Consider the following 15000-nt stretch of genomic DNA (forward strand, 5'->3'; position numbering starts at 1 on the left):
CATAATGCACAGCACAGCTGACTACGGCAGCTGGTTTAGTCCCAAAAATGATCAGTACTTTTTGCAGTTGGGTCTGTTCAAGGTTGGATTACGTTCTCACCACAAACGGACCGCTGCAGAGTTCGTTTGAAACTGCTTGAAGAGGTGGTCTCGGTACGCTTGTTTGGTCCGCTTTTGGTGCACACCTGAGTGCGATTGCTGTTTACACACCTGCCCAAACGAACCGCATCAAACGGGGGAAACGAACTCTGGTCCGATTCAACCGAACTAAATGAGGCAGGTGTGAAAGCACCCTAAGTTGCATTTATTTAGAACCAAGAACCCAGAGAAAACATTACCGTCTACAGCTGCGAGGCTGTCTCTGGCGGCTGGAGACGGTAATGTTTTCTCTTGGTTCATTTCTCTTGGTTCATGTCAAATTAATTTTGATAAATAAGTCGCACCTGACTATAAGTCGCAGGACCAGCCAAACTATGAAAAAAAGTGTGACTTATAGTCCGGAAAATACGGTAAGCTTTGTGTAGGTTATCTTTGATTTATACTATGGGGCTGATGAATGCTTGTATCTGATTGGCTGATGAACATTCTAAGGTGTGCAATATTATATTCAGGGAAATAGTAGTTACAGCTCTTGACCGCATTACATGTCCATATCACTTCACAAATGATTAGAGTTATCTCAAATATCCTTACAGCCTCAAACAGCAACAGAAACAAAACCCACAACAACACTGGACAAATAAATAAGACCCTGGATCACAAAACCAGTCTTAAGTGTCAATTTTTCAAAAATGAGAATCAGAATCAGAAAGAGCTTTATTGCCAAGTATGCTTGCGCATACAAGGAATTTGTTTTAGTGACATAAGCTTCCAGTGCACAGAAACAACAACACACAGACAAAAAAAAAGAAGAAAAAAAAAAAAAAAGAAAATAGAAAACAACATTACAAAAAAGGAGAATTACAAATTGGCAAATAAATAAGTGTATAAACAATTGTGCTATAAATGATAATGGAATAGGATTAATTGAGATGCAGGAATGTTCTAGGATGGAGGGGTAACAAATAAATATAAGGATATTGCACATTTTTTTTGCATAAGCATAAGTTTAAGTGGGAAACATTTAACTGTTCATGAGGTAGATTGCCTGGGGGAAGAAACTATTCTTGTGCCTTGCTGTTCTGGTGTTTGCGGCTCTGAGGCGCCGGCCAGATGGCAAAAGTTCAAAGATGGGGTGACTTGGATGTGAGGGATCCAGAGTGATTTTCTGAGCCCTTTTCCTCACTCTGGATGTGTACAGTTCTTGGACCCATTTTGACCCATACAATGTATTGTTGTCTATTGCTACAAATATAGCCCAGAGACTTAAGACTGCTTCTGTGCTGCAGTCCACTAAATCAATTACCGCTAATTCAATGTTAAAATGCTAACGAAATAGCCCCCGGTGATACCAGTGTTGTCACACGTCGATTAACCAATGGTAAAATTTCCTCACCGTCACAAACCTAGTTCACACTGCGGCTAATTCAGAGTCACTCCTCTTCTGAACTGGTGAATCAGGTTCACAGTCTACCGGATTTGTTCATTAGATCTGTGACCCGTGTTCTGGTCCGATCTGCTCACCTCTGCTTCCTGCTGTTCGATCTGTTCCCAGCTGGACTCGGACAGAAGATCGGTTTTCCCACAGCGCTGCAAACAGTCAGACTCCATGTTATTCTCCACGTCTGGCACAGACGTCTGCGGCACACAGGAACAGGAAGTGTGAGATTCACCGCTGACGAAGTTAACGGTCCGTTTACACCACAAACACTACAATGTTAACTGTAACTAAAATAATCTCTATAACAATAATTATAATAAAACTATAATGATGACTATAAATATCTATAACAGTAATTCTAATAACTATTATGCTAACAACGACAATAACTTTAACTAAAATATCCATAACTATAATGATAACAAAAACACTAACTATAAAGAGATCTATATCAATAAATATGATATTAACTATGACTATAACAAGATCTATAAGTATAACAATAACTAACAATATCTGTAATGATAACTACAAGAATAAATCTAATAATATTTGTAACTATACGATAACTATAAATATAACTGTAACAGTATCTATAACAATAACTATAGAGCTAACTATACCGATAACTTTAACTATACCTGCAAAGATAACTATAATGACAAATATAATTTCTGTAACAATAACTATAGCAGTAACTGTAAAGATAACTACAATAAACATATTAATAACTATAACCAATAACTATAGAACTAACTATAACTATAACGGGATCTATACCGATAACTATAATAATAACTCTATAACAAAAATAACTATAAAAACAATAACAATAATATCTGTAACAATAACTATAGCAATAACTTTAAAGACAACTGTAGCATTAACTGTAAAGATAACTGTAACAATGTCTATAATGATAACTATTACTATAATAACTACATCAGAATCTATACCGATAACTACATGAACAATAAAAATATCTGTAACGATAACTGTAGAGCTATGACTATAATCGAACTATATTGAGATCTATACCAACAACTATAATAATAACTATGACAATAACTACACAGATATCTATAACAAGAACTATAATGTTAAATTTAACAATAACTATAATATCTATAATGACAACTGTACTGATAACTAATAGCATTAATGATGAAATAAATTGCTCTGAAAGTGATATCTTTACAATACGTGACACAAAACCAGTCTTGAGGTTATTTGTAGCAAAAGACAGCAACACATTGTATGGGTCACAATTATACATTTTTGTTTTATGCCAAAAATCATTAGGATATTAAGTAAAGATCATGTTCCATGAAGACATTTAGTAAATGTCCTACCATAAGTATTTCAAAACGCAATGTTTGATTAGTAATATGCATTGCTCAGAACTTCATCTGAACAACTTTAAAGATGATTTTCTCAATATTTAGATTTTTTTGCTCCCTCAGATTCCAGATTTTCAAATAATTGTATCTCAGACAAATATTGTCCTCCGAACAAACCACACATCACTGGAGAGATCATTTATTCAGCTTCAGATGATGCATAGATCTCAATTTCCAAAAATTGACCGTTATGACTGGTTTTGTGCTCCAGGGTCACATATAATCCCTCTGCATCATTATTGTCATAGTTGTGGTGTGCACTCTAAAGCTTAGAGTAAGAATGATTATCATTACTATGTTTATAGTTATGGTCCTTAAGTTATTTTTATAGCATTTAATTCCACTCATGCGATTAGGCGTGTTAGTTCCTCACCAGCTTCCTGTTGACATGCAGCCGGCTCCAGAGCTCCTGCACCTGTTTCTTCAGCGTCTCCACCTGCAGCTGATGCCCCGCCTCCATCTGCCGCAGACGCACCTGTACAGCATCGCTGTGCACACTCAAGCCGTCCTTATCCAGGTGCCCTAACACTGATAAACACCCGGAAACATCCACCGGACGCTTGTGGGGCGACGTCGGAGAAGAGTCTCCCGCTGCGGACATCTGCGAGCCGCCATCTCGATCGGACGACGGACAAAGAGGATGCTGGGAAGGTGAGCAGACGCCGTTAGGAGTCTGAGATGTGTGGTTTGGACTGGAAGAACTTTCCATGGAAGACTGGCTGCTACATTCTGAGGAATCATGGGTATTAGTTGAATTATCTAGAAGCAGTCTGTCCGGTGTTAATTGAATGTTTTCGTTAGTTTGCGAAGGATGCTGGGATCCAGGAGGGCGTTTTTCTTCAAGCGTCTGATTGGTCTCATAAAGAGGCGATTCCTCAGGGGTATTCCTTCTGATGTTTTTCAGAAGATCCAGCTTCCTGTGCTCTTCCTGTGAGATGTTTTGCATGTGGCTGTCAGTCACAGAAAGCTCTGGACGGTCTGTGTTTAGTTCATCAGACAGGTTTGTGTTTAGGCTGAGTCTCTGATCCTGGCCGCCTCGTTCTGTCGTCTGCGTGTGGTTTCCGCTGATCTCTAATGTGAGCCTGCGGTCATGCCAATTCTCGTTCAGGTTTGGGTCGCTGCTGCGGCGGTTTGGGGTCAAACCCTCACAGGATGTGGGCAGGTCTTCGTATGAGCGTGTCTTTGGTAACCTGGAAAACCATTGACAAAAACAACTGTAAATGACACAATTCATAATCAGAGAACGATCGTGTTTACATGCACAAAACAGCTCCAATATTAATGGAAATGTGGTCATTTTTAACATATATAAAATGTTACGTAAATATTTTATGCTAGCATTTCTGTAGCTATTATTATATATTATTATAATTAACTAAAACTAAAAGCATAAAACATTTTGGTACTTGAAATAAAATAAACATTAGTTTAACTAATATTAAAATATAAAAAGTTTCAGGTTTAATTTCAGGTTTTTGCCAAAGCATTATTTCTAATTTAAACTTGATTTAACTTGATTGAGTAAAATAACTAAAACAGTAAAAAAAATAAAAAATAAAAATATATATATATATATATATATATATATAAAATGTATTTACAAAAACAATAAAATTCTAAAATCTTCAACTGAAGTTAAAATGGAAATGTAAAATATGCAAAGAAAAATCATTTTAAATAAGAACGAAATTGAGTTTGATTTCAAAGGGAATGCATGAACTGACAAAAATATAAACTTTAAAATCAGGGTTAACTAAAACTAAGACAAAAAATAAATACCTACAAAAATCTATTCTAAATCTATTAGAATTTGTAATCTAATTGATCAAATTATATGCCGCTTATTTAATTCCACATCAATTTTGGCTGAGAAATTATCACCTCAAAAGATCATTACAAAAAATGTTAGATGAGAAAAACATTAAATAGACATTACAAAAAAGTAGCTGTAGAGAGAAATATTTTGATTCAATATTGCACAAATGATAATAAATGAGTATTGAGTTTTTATATTGAAATATGAATATCTCTGCCTTAAATGCAATTTTAAGTTCCTTTCGAATGGAAGAATCATGTGACCACATTACCCTGATGCATCTAAACATGGTTCATGGTGAAAATGTGTTTGGAAAAGGAAATGCAGCACACATAAACACACAGGTCATGTCTGGTTTACCTGCTCACAGGTGTGTCCTCGGGCGAGGCTGAGGGGGCGGAGTGTGGCACACATGACTCATCAGAAGGCGTGGAGGGGGCGGAGTTAGGCAGGTAGACGGCGCTCCACAGCATCAGATTCCTCACGTGACACACCGGGTGCAAAACCTGCAGGAGAGTAAGAGATTTAACACCTGGTGAGCCGCCTCGATAGACAACACAGTGTTTTAGTCATCTAGGTAGGTCAATACTAACATTCAAAAGAGGCCAACAAGATCTTTTCATGTTTTTGAAAGAAGTCTCACCCGGGCTGCATTTATTTGATCACAAATACAGTCAAAATTTGGAAATATTTTTATGAGTTAAAACATCTCTGTTCTGTGTGAATCTGTGTTAAACTGTAATTTATTTCTGTGATGCTCCGCTGTATTTTCAGCATCATTCCTCCAGTCTCCAGTGTCACATGATCTTCAGAAATCAATATAATATGATGATTTACTGCTCAAGAAACATTTCTGATTATTATCAGTTGAAAATGCATGTTCTGTGGTGTTATTTTATCATCATTAAGAGACTATTATAGTTTTTACTCATTTTTTTAATCGGTTTAAATTTTTATATTTTAATTTTACATTTAATATAATTTCCATTTTAACTGTAGTTAAAGTTTTAGTAATTTTGCTGCATGCTTTAGTAATTCATTTTGTAATTTTTAGTTGTTTACACACATATATATACATATAAGTGTGTGTGTGTGTCTCTATGAAGTTTTTATTCATTTTTATTTCAGTTTTAGTTCAGTTCAATTATTTTAGTAAACCAAGTTAAACTAAATTAAAATAATGTTGGCAACTAGTTGAATGTTTTTTTTTATTTTTATTAATTAATTAAAAAAAAAAATTTAATGTCTATACAATGTATTTACTTTTGATTTCAATAAAATCTATTCAAAAATTCTTAACATTATCTTTGCAACAAGCACATACATTAAGTTTAAGATTAAGGTTTTTCATATACTTTTTAAAGGTCATTTTATCTCGGGTAACAAAAGTTTTTATTGGTTCGGTTTAACTGTAATAACGCTGGCTGTAATATGTGATTGATCATTGATCCTTTTTTTGTGATTTACTGTTTTCAACATAATATCATCCTTCATAAGGCAAAGAAAATGTATCCTTTATATCTTTAATATTGGTCGAGTAGGGCCATGTCAGAGATTGAAATCAAGTGAAATGAATGGTTGAAATCAAACTTTTGATGCTTGATATCTCATGATAAGATTCCACAGCGAGGGTCACATGTGTATTTGGTAACACGGAGCAGCAGCAGACATGATTTGAGAGGTTGTGTTACCGTCTCGGAGCGTGGCGAGTACAGGATGTTGTGGAAGGAAGTGTTGGCGGTCCGCAGCAGAGCCCAAACGGAGCAGGTCTTCTCCTGAACGCCTCGCTCCTCGCGCTCCTTCACGCTGTTACACAGGAACGTCCCAAACAGACACGAGTACGTGTGCTGCACTAACTTCACCTGCAGAGACAAGTTTTTGTCTTGTTTCCAGCCAAAATATCTAAACATTCTTAAATCAAGAAGGATTTTCAAAAACAAGTAAAAATCGTCTTGTTTTCAGATAAAAACATGTTCATTTTTGTCTGAAACAAGCAAAATAATCTTGTTTTATGTTTGAAATAACATTATTTTCCTCACCCCACTGGGAGATTATTTTACTTGTTTCAGGCGAAAACTAACTTAATTTTTTACATGTTTTTTTTTTTACTGAAAACAAGACAATTATATATACTCTTAATTTTGTTTTGTATTTTTGTCTATTTAATTGGTTTGCTTTTTTTATTTATTTATTTAAAAAAAAATTTTTACACAATTAAGAAATTACTTTTTATTTCAGTAAAATCAAATTAAGAAAAAAAAAAAATTCTAAGCATCCTCTTTGCAACTAGCAGATAAATTAAGTTTAAGATTTAGGTTTTTATATACTTTTTAAAGGTTTTTTTATTTCAGGTAACACAAGTGTTTTAATGGTTCTTGTTAACTTTAAAAATTATTGTCTTGTTTTCAGAAAAAAAAGGTAAAAATTAAGTTTTGCCTGAAACTCTAATAAAATCTAATAAAAATCAAACGTTTTGTACAAACAGCAAGTGTTTATGAACGAGTCAATGAATCACGACTCACGCGAATCATTTATTGTTGTGTATTTTATCAGAGATGCACAGCAATTCTTCAGTGGCTTTGAACTATTTCCATTTGTGAAATTGAGCAAAACGGACAATATTGATAAAATGGTGTCTAAAATTGGCACAATATTAACTTATTATTTGCTGAACTGTTAAATCAATTTCACAAGTGCACTCGTGCAGATATTAGGGAAAAACACCACTCTTGCTGGTGTGATATTGCTAAACTTATATCTTGAATTTTAGGCTTAAATAACTGCATCCAGAAGACTCAGCTGTCATGCATCATGATCATCAGACACTGCATCACTGCATTATATTCTACATAATGCACTAAATTAGCATGCCCTTTTATTAAATAAACTGTATTTCCGGTGTTTTGATAAAAATGTTCATTTTGTTGCATTAGTATAAAAGGTGTTTGTTTGAGATGAACCCCGCTGGGCCTGATAATGAAGTACCAGAAAGGCCTCGTTGAACTGGAAGGAGCAGGGGAACTGTCTCTGGAGCTGGTGAACGCAGTCCATCCACTGCAGGAACACGGGACAGCGCTCGTTCTGATCGTCTGCGTTCTCTCCGTGACCGCAGCGCTCCCCAAACTTATGACCGTAATCCAGCCACTCCGTCTCCACCAGCACCTGGAAACCCTGGCCAGACCAGATACAACAACAGTTCACTGACGGAAATAAGAATTTCATTTAAACTTTAATAACAAAAAGAGATTCAGTGGTTAGAGCTGCTGATCAGTTCAGTTCTTTAAAGGCCTAATTCACCCGAAAATTTACTTTCTTATGCTGAACATAAAAAAATATATTTTGAAGAATTTTTTGATATATGTGACACGAGGATATATCATATATATGATATATGATATTATATATGTGCATCCAAAACTACATTTGCATGGGTCAAAATTATCAATTTCTCTTTTATGCCAAAAATCATTAGGATATTTCAGTCAAAATTATGTTCATGAAGATATTTTGTACATTTCGCACTGTAAATATATCAAAACGTAATGTTTAATTAGTAATCTGCATTGCTAAGAACTTCATCTGAACAACTTTAAAGATGATTTTCTCAATATTTAGATTTTTGTGCTCCCTCAGATTCCAGATTTTCAAATAGTTGTATCTCAGACAAATATTGTCCTCTGAACAAACCAGACATCACTGGAGAGATCATTTATTCAGCTTCAGATGATGTAGAAATCTTTTTAAAACAAAGTGACCCTTATGACTAGTTTTGTGCTCCAGGGTCACATTTGCAGGTAAGCGTTCCCTTTTTAATGATGTATTGTTATATTGGTGCATTAAAAAGTAAAAGATTAAATGTGTTTTACTTTGTGCATTAAATATTTTCAATTTACTAGGCTACAACTGTTTACTCTATAAGGCCATTTCAGAAAAGAAAATCATTTACATTCATGCAGTTGGCAGATGCTTTTATCCAAATTGACTTGCATTGCATTCAGTTTATATATTTTTTTCAGTTCATGCATGAATCAAACGCATGATCTCGGTGTTGCAAAAGGTTATTGAGATCTTTCTTAGCTATATTACACAGTCGAACTTGGTGCACTCTCTGTAAAGGTTAAAAAAAACTATATTTCTCAGATCCTAAAGCGAGTGCAAGTTAACTGTGTCCATAAACGCAGAAAGTTTTGACAAATTAAACAGTTTGCAGTCAGGTCACACCCGAATGTGCACTAAAATTTTACAACATGCTGTAAATGATGCATGTTATTCTTCTAAGGAAGTGCTAAAAGATACTGTGTTTGTGTGTGTGTGTGTGTGAGAGAGAGTGTGTGTGTGTGTGTGTGTGTGTGTGTGTGTGTGTGTGTGTGTGTGTGTGTGTGAGAGTGTGTGTGTGTGTGTGTGTGTGTGTGTGTGTGAGAGAGTGTGTGTGTGTGTGTGTGTGTGTGTGTGTGTGAGAGAGAGTGAGTGTGAGTGTGTGTGTGAGTGTGTGTGTGTGTGTGTGTGTGTGTGTGTGTGAGAGTGTGTGTGAGAGTGTGTGTGTGTGTGTGTGTGTGTGTGAGTGAGAGTGTGTGTGAGTGAGTGTGTCAGAGAGTGTGTGTGTGTGTGTGTGTGTGTGTGTGTGTGTGTGAGAGTGTGTGTGTGTGAGAGTGTGTGTGTGAGAGTGTGTGTGTGAGAGTGTGTGTGTGTGTGTGTGTGTGTGAGAGTGTGTGTGTGAGAGTGTGTGTGTGTGTGTGTGTGAGTGAGAGTGTGTGTGAGTATATCAGAGAGTGTGTGTGTGTGTGTGTGTGTGAGTGTGTGTGAGTGTGTCAGAGAGTGTGTGTGTGTGTGTGTGTGCGAGAGAGAGAGACCTGGATGGTCCTGTAGAAGGGGTCCAGCAGTAGTTTGGACAGAGCCACTATCTGAGGCGTGCGGTCCCATCCGTCGGAGCAGTGCACCAGCACAGGCCTGCCGTCTCGATCCAGAGCGTTCACCACCAGCAGAGACGCCTTCAGCAGCAGAGACAGATGCTGCAGCCATTTAGTGCCCTCCAGCGCCGACAGCCAGCTGAGAGATGCACAATCATATTACTGTTTCAAAGCACTGCGGAGGTCAGATATTTCATCAGGGAATGCTGCTTTTCTCTTAGTAATTAAAAACCTAGCGTACACCTGCAATAACTTAGGGGTTAAAGCAAAGATCAAACATTTAAGAGCACAATTCAGAGACAGGATTCACTTTATTATTAACAGTGCTTGTGTGGAGCACAAAACCAGTCATAACGGTCAATTTGTTCAAATTGAGATCTATGCATCATCTGAAGCTGAATAAATGATCTCTCCAGTGATGTGTGGTTTGTTCAGAGGACAATATTTGTCTGAGATACAACTATTTGAAAATCTGGAATCTGAGGGAGCACAAAAATCTAAATATTGAGAAAATCATCTTTAAAGTTGTTCAGATGAAGTTCTTAGCAATGCATATTACTAATCAAACGGAAATAAACTGATATATTTATGGTAGGAGATTTGCTAAATATCTTCATGGAACATGATCTTTATTATGAATAATAACAAATATATAATAAAATGCCTGACATTTTTAAGATGTATTATTTTATATAATAATCAAATAATTATATAATTGTGTGTGTGTGTGTAAACTGAATTGTATTACACAGTTTTATATTTACATTAAATTTACATGTAGTCATTTAGCAGACGCTTTTATTCAAAGTGACTTACAAATGGGGACTATATAAAATATATTTTTTACATATTTTATATACCAGTATTGCTTAGTATTATATCAAGTTTAATAAATACATAAATTATAAAAATTGAAATATAAATAGTTTGTTTTATTTGTGTATAGATACACAAACACACACACACACACACATATATATATATATATATATTTGAGCTGTCAAACGATTATACACATCCAAAATACGTTTTTATTTACATAATATATATGTGTACTGTGTTTATTTATAATGTATAATGTACACATATACAGTATATATTTTGAAAATGTTTACATGTATTTACATATAATTTACATTATATATAAATATATTTAATATATAAACGTAACATATTTTTCTGAAATATATAAATGTGTTTGTATGTATATATATATATATCTATATATAATATACACAGCACACACACATATATTATGTGAACAAAAACCTTTTATATATATACTGTATATATATATATATAAAAACGAAACTGTATTTATAGTTTTAAATTATATTATTTATAGTTTTCAGCCATAGCATAACAATATTTATTGGTTTATTGATTAATGCAAATTTTGAAATCTGTGCTTCACTAAATAAAAGTAAAAACGTCCCTGTCTCTGTAAGTAGACGTGCGCTCAGCTCAGGTCGACTCACTTCGCTGGATCTGGTGCTTGAGCGCAGAGCATCCTCAGACTCTGGAAGCTCTTCCTGATGGAGTGGATGTTGGCCATTCCCATGAACATCACCTCACAGTTGGGATAATACTCTACACAGAGCAGCACAGACGGCATTGAGAGAGGAATCATGGATTCAGTGTTTTATACATTTAGCATTACTGAAAACAAAGCATTACCTGGACACTCACAGCCGCCTCCTTTCGCCCGATTGGCTACTGCAGCCGCGTACGAGCGCGCATCCATTATCAACAGCTTCTGAGGGGGCGTGGCCTTAGACTCCGCCTCTGCGCTCCCATTGGCCGCTTGCGGATCAGAGTCACTGAGCTCACCGGGGATTGTGTTTGTGTTCGACTGAACTGTGTTTGCAGCCGGATCCGTGACGCAGGCTTTAGCGATGGCTTGGATTAAAAGCTCATCGTCAGCATTACGCCAACCCCACCAGCTGACCTCTGGCTGTCCGCAGCGACCAATCACAGCGCCCGAACTCCGGTGTCTGGGTCAAAGGTTAAGGTAAGGACATGCAATTTTAAAAGATTAATTTTAAAAGTTTTTTAAGCCTTAAATTATAAATCCAAAGCAATTAAAATAGACCTCACAAATTTTCTGAAAAAAAAAAGGTTAATAAATTACTAAATTGTTAATGTTTTAGGAACTTTATTGATTAGACAAGCTCTTTGTTTCTTAGAATTTAATAAAACCATTAAAACAGAATTCAGAAAAATCTAAACAGTAAACATAATTTGAGAAAAACAAAACAACTTAAAATAACCTAAAATAGTTCTCACAGGGTCCTAAAAATCATGTGTGTTTTTGTCAAGTTTCATGGGTTCAATAAATTAGTTAAAAAGCTTTTTTTATTACTAAATTTAATTTAGAAAATTAAAAATAATCCAGAAAATCTAAAATAAACTGAAAACAGGGAAAATAAATAAATAAAAAACTGGGAAAATACAACATAATGTGGGGAAAAAATAAAATGAATATCATTAAGTATTGTTAAAAAGTTATTACAAATGTAAATTTGATTCAATTAATAGTTTGTATTAATTAGTTATTTCAAAGAATGTGTTTTTTTATTTCTGAAAACTTTAATTTTACCAATAAACCCCCCCCCCCCCAAATGGAAATTAAAATGCAAAAAAATTGGGGAAAAAATAACATGTAATTCTATATAAAATAAAATGGATATTATAGGGCCCTATACAAAAAAAGAAAAAAAATTGTAACATTTAAAATGGAAAATAGAATTTAGCAAAAAATAAAATGAATTTCTTAGAAGAATATATAAATTTAAAGTCGCTATTAAAAGGAGAAATGTGAAGCTCATATTTTATTAAAGAACTTTAATTATTCTGCACCAAAAATGCATGCTATCTGAGCTGAAGTGCTTAAATCAGCTAAACAATGTTTGGTAATGGATTAGTTAGTGTACTCTGTGTAAACAGTGTTTTATGGGTAGGTATGAAATCCCAAGAGTTGTTTTTTTCTAAAGAAGTAACCAGATGCCACAAACATTGTGCTGAAGTTTTATGCAGAAGTTAACACAGTCAGTGGAGCTGGAGCCAGTACAGAAGTGAGAAACACCTGTAAACGACCGCCGGGATCCTCTTTCCTGATCTGAACGCAGACACGTTCTCCAGCTGCAGGTCAGTGATCGCAGCAGGCACCATTATCTGCTCTGGGTAACTGGAACAGAGCCTGGGCGATCGGAAACACACACACACACACACACACACACACACACACACACACACTCACTGGTGATGAAGCTGCTCTGGCTGCTGGTGTGAGGAGGTGTGTGTGTGTGTGTTTCTGCCGTTTCACCTGTAGTTGCTGTTGATGTGGGAGATTCTCCAGGCAGTGTGTGTGTGGAAGCCCATCCTCTCCAGCTCTTGCTTGAATCTCTGCTGGGGTCCTCCTGTGAACACAGAGCGAGAAACAAGAAATGCCTTAAAATCATGCGTGAGTACTGACTTTGCACACACACCAGTGTTTAGTTTGTGTAGATTTTGCATCAAGCCAGACATCTGTCTGTCATTTCACATTGCTTCATAAACGCCAGCATTGCAAAAGAGTGTCCTGATAAACAGAATTACAGTGCATTCATCCTTATTTTCAATGCACAACTCTTTTTTTCAATGCACTACTCTTTTTTTCAATGCACAACTCTTTTTTTCAATGCACAACTCTTTTTTTCAATGCACAACTCTTTTTTTCAATGCACAACTCTTTTTTTCAATGCACAACTCTTTTTTTCAATGCACTACTCTTTTTCCAATGCACTACTCTTTTTTCAATGCACAACTCTTTTTTTCAATGCACTACTCTTTTTTTCAATGCACTACTCTTTTTCCAATGCACTACTCTTTTTTCAATGCACAACTCTTTTTTTCAATGCACTACTCTTTTTTCAATGCACAACTCTTTTTTTCAATGCACAACTCTTTTTTTCAATGCACAACTCTTTTTTTCAATGCACTACTCTTTTTTTCAATGCACTACTCTTTTTCCAATGCACTACTCTTTTTTCAATGCACAACTCTTTTTTTCAATGCACTACTCTTTTTTCAATGCACAACTCTTTTTTTCAATGCACTACTCTTTTTCCAATGCACTACTCTTTTTTCAATGCACAACTCTTTTTTTCAATGCACTACTCTTTTTTTCAATGCACTACTCTTTTTCCAATGCACTTCTCTTTTTTCAATGCACAACTCTTTTTTTCAATGCACTACTCTTTTTCCAATGCACTACTCTTTTTTCAATGCACAACTCTTTTTTTCAATGCACTACTCTTTTTTCAATGCACAACTCTTTTTTTCAATGCACAACAAGATTTAATGCTGAATACAGATTTCACTCATTGCAATAACTGGCACCAGTGTTATTTTTAGTATTATTTGTGTAGTGTATGCAACATACTATATACTAGTATATATTACTAATTATAGTTTTTTTTTCTTAATATTTACAGGTTTCATTTTAATTTAAAACATTTAAGTCATTTTATTTTAGTACATCGGTTGAAAAGAAATGAAAATGAGAAATGCTTCCTTCACAACAAGCTGAAATAAAATAAGTTTAAATAAAAATATACAATAAATTATATTATTATTATATATTTATAATATAATTATACTCTTCTATTGTCATTATATTATTATATGATAAATATTACATTTTTTATATATATTTTTTGTAACGTGCTCTTGTCATTTTTATTATTTTCTTAAATATTACTATTCAGGTTTCATATATTTTTATCTTTCAGTTTTATTTATTTATTTCCAGTTTAAATGCTTCAGCTTCAAATCATTTCCTAAATTTTCATTAGAAAATTATAAAACGAATATTTTATTGTTGCATTATTTCAATGCATACATTTTTTAAAATAGTTTTAAAGATGATAACCCTTTCTTAGCATACCAAGTTACAATGAATTTACATTTATTTTTTAATACATTTCAGAGCTGCAGCAGAAGGGACAATTTTAATGAATTTAAACAAAAAAGAAATAGTTTCCACACTAAGCTACTTTATTTTTGTTAATGTTGTAGTTCTGTGGTGCTTTCTATCAGTTTTGGAGCTGAACAGCATTCATCCTCATTCACTTTCACTGCATGAGAGAGAGCAGCATGAACATTTTTTAAACATCTTCTTTTGTGTTTCACAGAAGAAAGAAAGTCATACAGGTTTGGAAGGACGTGAGGGTGAGGACACATTGTTCACCGATAAGTAAACCAGTTCAAGAACCTGTAAAGCACAAATGTGCAGTACCTGCACAGCAGATCCCATCATGCACCTCTCTGTCTTCAGCGCTGCACGAGAGGAAGCTG

General features: G+C 34.8%; 1 protein-coding gene across 2 annotated transcripts in view; it reads right to left on the bottom strand.

The window, feature by feature from the left end:
- Positions 1 to 15000, bottom strand: part of LOC132140573 (myotubularin-related protein 3) — a 27329-nt gene that overhangs the window by 5087 nt on the left and 7242 nt on the right. For both annotated transcript variants that reach the window (XM_059549382.1, XM_059549381.1), the window contains exons 7-17: positions 14942 to 15000; positions 12989 to 13082; positions 12749 to 12862; positions 11341 to 11657; positions 11142 to 11253; positions 9607 to 9802; positions 7742 to 7927; positions 6448 to 6618; positions 5117 to 5262; positions 3314 to 4130; positions 1624 to 1737 (exon numbers count right to left, since the gene is read on the bottom strand). The exon at positions 14942 to 15000 is cut by the window's right edge and continues 96 nt beyond it. In XM_059549382.1, the coding sequence (XP_059405365.1) occupies positions 1624 to 1737; positions 3314 to 4130; positions 5117 to 5262; positions 6448 to 6618; positions 7742 to 7927; positions 9607 to 9802; positions 11142 to 11253; positions 11341 to 11657; positions 12749 to 12862; positions 12989 to 13082; positions 14942 to 15000 (2326 nt within the window). The remainder of the gene's footprint in view (positions 1 to 1623; positions 1738 to 3313; positions 4131 to 5116; positions 5263 to 6447; positions 6619 to 7741; positions 7928 to 9606; positions 9803 to 11141; positions 11254 to 11340; positions 11658 to 12748; positions 12863 to 12988; positions 13083 to 14941) is intronic.

The sequence above is a fragment of the Carassius carassius genome, chromosome 5, assembly GCF_963082965.1.
Source record: "Carassius carassius chromosome 5, fCarCar2.1, whole genome shotgun sequence".
Classification (NCBI taxonomy): domain Eukaryota; kingdom Metazoa; phylum Chordata; class Actinopteri; order Cypriniformes; family Cyprinidae; genus Carassius; species Carassius carassius.